A 6,000-nucleotide genomic window follows, 5' to 3' on the forward strand; every position below is an offset into this window, starting at 1 on the left:
CGCGATGATTTATGTTCGATGACTTTTCATGTTATTAATCTGATTGCTATAATCGTTCAATCAATCAATAATCTCTAATTCATTAATTTTGAGTTAACCTAATATTGCTTTCTTTTCTTTTATTTTGTTGGGGGGTAGCAATGGAGCTGCAACTTATTGCTGACACATATGATGCACATTGTATGATCTGTGGATGTAATACTGATCACGATCAATTTGGCTGCCCTGAGAGACCGAAGATGATGGCAATGGCCTGTGCTGTATGTCTTCAACCCTGTGTAATCAAAGAGCATCAAGATATGCCCGAGATTCGTAAACTCATATTCTGTGCCCGTTGTGATGTCATTGGTGATCACTGGAGCGACGACTGTCCTGATCCAATATTCGACGAATGCGATTTCTTCTAATCACGAACAGTATAGTATGGACTGCATACAAATGTTTACGAGTTGATGGAGTTCATGTCATATGTGTTGTTATTATGGAGCAATACAGACTGTAACGAAAAATAAGAACATATAGGTGCAAATCTAGCAAGGCAAAACAGATGACCTCCAAAACGATTAAATTAAATCATTCCTCCACCAAAATGCTGTTTTCTCATATGAAAACGTGGCGCTGCCACGAAAGAAAAGTAAAGAGTGGAAAATAACGCGCACATATCTGACTTGCAAGTTTTAACCATCTGTAACTGTGAATGGATGGGAAGCTGAGACACATATATTGTTCACCGTAAAGTATAATCAACCAGTCAAAAGATTACCTGCATCCAACTAAGATTTGCAAGAGCTAAATGTATGCTTAGCGTGTACTCAATGAGGAAGATACCTTGTATCAGTTAGTTCTTAACTTCCTTTTGAATTTGTTTCCCAGTCAGAACCATCTGGAAAAGCATCCAATGCATCTTGTTTGCCATCAACATAAAATTCGACAACTGCTTGCATTCTGTATAGCTTATCCGGGTGGTAATTTACATGAACTGTAACCGGCTTCAACTTTTTCAGATTACTATCTTTCCTAACGGTCTTAAAAAGAACCTTACTATTCATAAAGAGATAGAAGTCCATGGTTCTTTTGGCAATGTGAAGCCCATTGTACCCAGGATGTGAAGGGAAAAAGAGCTCTTCGTTAAAAACAGCCTGATCCCAAGACTTTGGTTCCTTGGCAAGCCGGTTAGCGACACGATCAAGAAGCTCGATTGAAGGAATTGTAGGTCTGATATAAAATAAGCCAGAGTTGTACACCCAAATACGCATTGTGTGGGCGTATCGCGCCCAACCCATTGCAGGTTCATCAAAGACATCATCATATCCATATGCTGTCATATTATTGTGACCATCAGTCATTGACTCCACATCTGAATCGCGATATATATGATGGAACGGGTTTTGCAAATATACTATATCAACATCTGACAGAAGCACACTGTAACCTAGCTGCAAAAACTCCCTCAAGATGCGGAACTTAAGTCCGGAAACGGCATGGTTACTACCACCCCTTGCAATCACGTCCACATCCTCATCAGGATCTCTCTTGTACACATGAACGCCATTTGATTTACAAAATTCTGCTACAGCATCATCGAGAGCTACTACCAGATAATTTAATATACCCGATTTCTTAATGCTAGTGACCTGTACCTCCAACATAGGTTTGACATTTGTATTAGCAAGTACAACTATAAGCTCTTTCCGGACAGCAACTTCTGTCAAAATCTTGGCCAGTCTAGGATTTGCAGATTCGTCAGGTATTACAGTTGGGTTAGTTCTCAAACTCTTGACTGTACCAAAAGGACCAGCTTTATATGGTTTACCCAACACCATAAACTGCTCCTGTGCATGATCTTTTCCCAGATCAGCCAATCGTAGCTTTTCAGTGAGTTCGTCAACCTGTTTTTTCAACTCAATATTCTTGTCTGACAACCCCATAATATCAGATTTCAATCTATTGACCTTCTCAGGCGATTCACATGAGGATGATCCCATCTATGAAACAAAAACACAAAATTTAAATCCATTACACGACCCTCAGCATCACATTATCCGATTTCCCTATACATTTATAACATTCGCAATCAAATCCAAATAGGCAGCTTAAAAAACTAAAAGATTCAGCTAAACTAATCTAGTAAAAATATGTTGCAACATTTACCCCATTAAAGCTATCCCAAGGTTCAAACTTGAAACCCATAAGTTCGATAATCCACTAATTCTACTGTTTCTCGTATAGCAATCTACATCCTAACCAAAATCCCAGATATCAATTAACAAAGACTACATTGTACCCAAACTTTAAACAAAGTTACAACCTTTAACAATCAAGAAAGAATATACAAAGGTCAACCACACCGATATCAATTAACAAAGACCACATTGTATCCTAACTCGAAATAAAGCTACAATCTTTAACAATCAAGAAAACCAAGAAAGAACATACAAAGGCCAACCACACCGATATCAATTAAGAAAGACCACATTGCATCCTAACTCGAAACAAAGCTACAACCTTTAACAATCAAGAAACCCAAAAAAGAATATACAAACTCAACCACGCTTCATTGACCACTAATCATAACATGGGTACTACAAATTCACAAAAGATCATCACTTTACAAGCAAATATATAATTCAACATACAAACTAAAATGGGGGTGCATAAAAAATCAGGAAAACAGAATAAAACTAAAAAAAATAATATTGGACAAAAGACTACATTCCACCCAAACTCGAAACAAAGTTACAACCTTTAACAATCAAAAAAACCAAGAACGAAATATACAAAGGTCAACCACACCGATATCAATTAACAAAGACCACATTGCATCCTAACTCGAAACAAAGCTACAATCTTTAACAATCAAGAAACACAAAAAAGAATATACAAACTCAACCACACTTCATTTACCACTAAACATAACATGGGTACTACAAATTCACAAAAGATCATCACTTTACAAGCAAATATATAATTCAACATACAAACTAAAATGGGGGTGCATAGAAAATCAAGAAAACAGCTTAAAACTAAAAAAACAAAATTGAACAAAGGACTACATTCTACCCAAACTCGAAACAAAGTTATCAAAATAACCAAGAAAGAACATACAAAGGTCAACCACACCGATATCAATTAACAAAGACCACATTGCATCCTAACTCGAAACAAAGCTACAATCTTTAACAATCAAGAAACCCAAAAAAGAACATACAAACTCAACCACACTTCATTTACCACTAAACATAACATGGGTACTACAAATTCACAAAAGATCATCACTTTACAAGAATATATGTAACTCAGCATACAAACTAAAATGGGGGTGCATAAAAAATCAAGAAAGCAGCATAAAACTAAAATAGAAAGAGAGATCAATTTAGAACCTGTAGATTAGATTTGGAGAGAGGGAGAGTATTGTAAGAAGAGGGAGAGTAAAAGAGACCATGAGGGAATAAAAAGGCAAAGATGCAACCCATTATTATTCCAATCAAAATGGCAACACCAATTCTTCTAGATCCAAACACTGATGATGATGATGATGATGATCCTTTGTCTTTGCGCCCACCCATCATTCTTGATTAGTATTGTTTATATGAATGTATCAAGTGTTGAGGCTCAAGAATTGAATTGGGTTAAATGGGTGTGTTTTATTGTTCTAGTATCATCAGTGGAACGGAGAGATTGTGATTTGAGAAGGGTCTTCGCTGGGGGTTGTTGAAAGTTGATATATTGAATGGGGTGATTAGTTTTAACTTTTAATTAGTTTTGCTTAATCAATCAGTTGGGTTGGCTGGCTGGCTGGTTCAGCATCTTATTCAAAACTGTACATTTTTTTATTTAACTTTTAAGACCAGAATCTAATTCAGGTAACCAAATTTACAATTTTATCTACCTATCTACTTCATTTTGTGATTAAAAAAATAGTTGATTTTTTTTTGAATTAATGAGTTATTTTGAATTTAAATATTTTTTATGACTGTTTATTAATGAATGATTTTGATTTATTTTTTTTTAAAAAAATCTTCAAATAGTTGAAGAATATTTATTCTGTAAAAGGTCAAAATATTTTTAAATAACGTAACGTATACAATGTAAATGAATTGACGAATTGTATAACTACAAACATTTTTATGTACCGTGTATTTTATTTTTATCCCATAATGGTACAAAAATGTACATAACTGGAACAAGTCATTTAGTAACTTAACATTATTTTTGAAATAAAAATGAAATTTTGATCAATTATTAAATACGGATATTTAGCATGTCTTTTTGGACCCACACAACAAAATTCAAAATAAAAAAAACTGTTAAGAACTTTTTAAGTTTGGTAGAGTACAAATTTAGGAAATGATACTAGTCACGGCTCTTGTATTTTTAGCAATAATTTAACAGCTACAACAAATCTTAATAACTGTCCTATTTAATAAGGTAACTATTTGCACGTATTTTGAGACTTTGATAAAGTATAATTTCATAATTTTTTAATTTTTTTTTAATTAAGGTTTAAACATAAAACTTTTATTCAGAAAAAAAATTCAAAAAAATATTGGGATTTTTTATGGTGTGCCCAAGTGCACACAATAGTCACTAACTCCCTTATAAATGAGCTCTTCTTATTGGTGGTTGAATAATAAATGTTAATGGCCCCCTGCATTCACATTAATTCCATCAATAAAAAGAGCCTATTTTTATTGGAGTTAGTGACTCACACATTAGAAAGACCGAAAAATATTATGGAGTTATATTTTAAAGAAATATTGAAAAACGTGTTAAAAAGTAATTTATAAAATTTAATGAGACAGTCTAAAAGGGAGAAAGGTTAACGGAAAAGGAACAGCTTGTTTACTAATGAGATTATCTAAACCACCAAAATCATATACTCTCTCGTTCCCATTCAATTCTATATATCACTTTTGGACACGCTTTTCAATACTCGTTTAAAGTATAATTCCATAATATTTTTTTTAAATTTTTTTTTTCTGAATAAAAGTTTCATATTTAAACTTTTATTTTATTTTTTTTTGAAAAATATCATAAAATAATATTTTATAAAAGTCTCGAAATACGTGGTACACGTATATAATCCAGAGGGACGGAGGTAGCATTAACTATGACCTAAATGAAAGAGGAATGTTTAGAATTTTAGATGAATCTTTTAGTTTTTCTGATTTGACACCATTGCTGGCGCATTACCACCCCAGCAAGAAACCATCAAATATTAAACACAATCAACCTAATTAAAATCATAGCCAATCGCTGGCGGGTCCGGATAGAATCAAATGTAAGCGAATTTTATCTTTATCGAGATATTGCTTGGATAATGAGATTTCGAAAATGAGAAAGAGATTCTAGCTATATTAGAAATGTCATTCTTTAAATAAAACCGCAACTAATTGCATGCGGATCCGGAAAGACTCAGATGTAAGCGAATTTTATATTTATCTAGATGTTTGGATAATGAGATTTCAATCAGATTAGCGGAAACGAGAATGAGATTTCTAGCTGTGCTAGAAATCTCATTCTTCAAAATTTCATAATCCAAAGAGACACCAAGTAAACTTACTACTCATGAGTCATGAGAATCAACTACATTATTTCAGATAAGTGCATAGCACAAGAGCTGAGGAGCATAACAATGTAAACATCTGTGGTGGAAAGTGAGGAATATGGTCCATGCCTATGACCAAATAGGCAACAAATGATTCCTCAACAGTCTACTTTGGACTTGCTTTGCCCTTTAAAATTTCCCCAAACTAGTTTATTGCATTTTGCTAGCTTCAGGTCCATGGTATCATCATCATCATCCCCAATCTTTGCTTTACACACACAAATATATACCCTTTCTATCAGATCAGCAGTACCACTCAAAACTCCCACTCACTCACTAACAATACTGTGCATGCATTATGCATATGCTCTTGCAACAAGATACAACTAATAACTGAAATGAAAAGAGAGCTGGAATCATTTAAGCACAACAGAAGTACACAACACACCTAC

The 6,000-nt window shown here is 33.9% G+C and overlaps 1 protein-coding gene across 1 annotated transcript; it reads right to left on the reverse strand.

Moving 5' to 3' along the window:
- Positions 1-548: 548 nt before the first annotated feature.
- Positions 549-3,732, reverse strand: LOC141711464 (arabinosyltransferase RRA3-like). Its single transcript, XM_074513912.1, has 2 exons — positions 3,381-3,732; positions 549-1,985 (listed from the first exon to the last, which is right to left on the reverse strand). The coding sequence occupies exons 1-2, from the start codon at positions 3,567-3,569 to the stop codon at positions 846-848; spliced, it is 1,329 nt and encodes a 442-aa protein (XP_074370013.1). The 5' UTR covers positions 3,570-3,732; the 3' UTR covers positions 549-845.
- Between the last annotated feature and the right edge of the window lie 2,268 nt (positions 3,733-6,000).

This window comes from Apium graveolens, chromosome 3 (assembly GCF_009905375.1).
Source record: "Apium graveolens cultivar Ventura chromosome 3, ASM990537v1, whole genome shotgun sequence".
In the NCBI taxonomy this organism is placed as follows: domain Eukaryota; kingdom Viridiplantae; phylum Streptophyta; class Magnoliopsida; order Apiales; family Apiaceae; genus Apium; species Apium graveolens.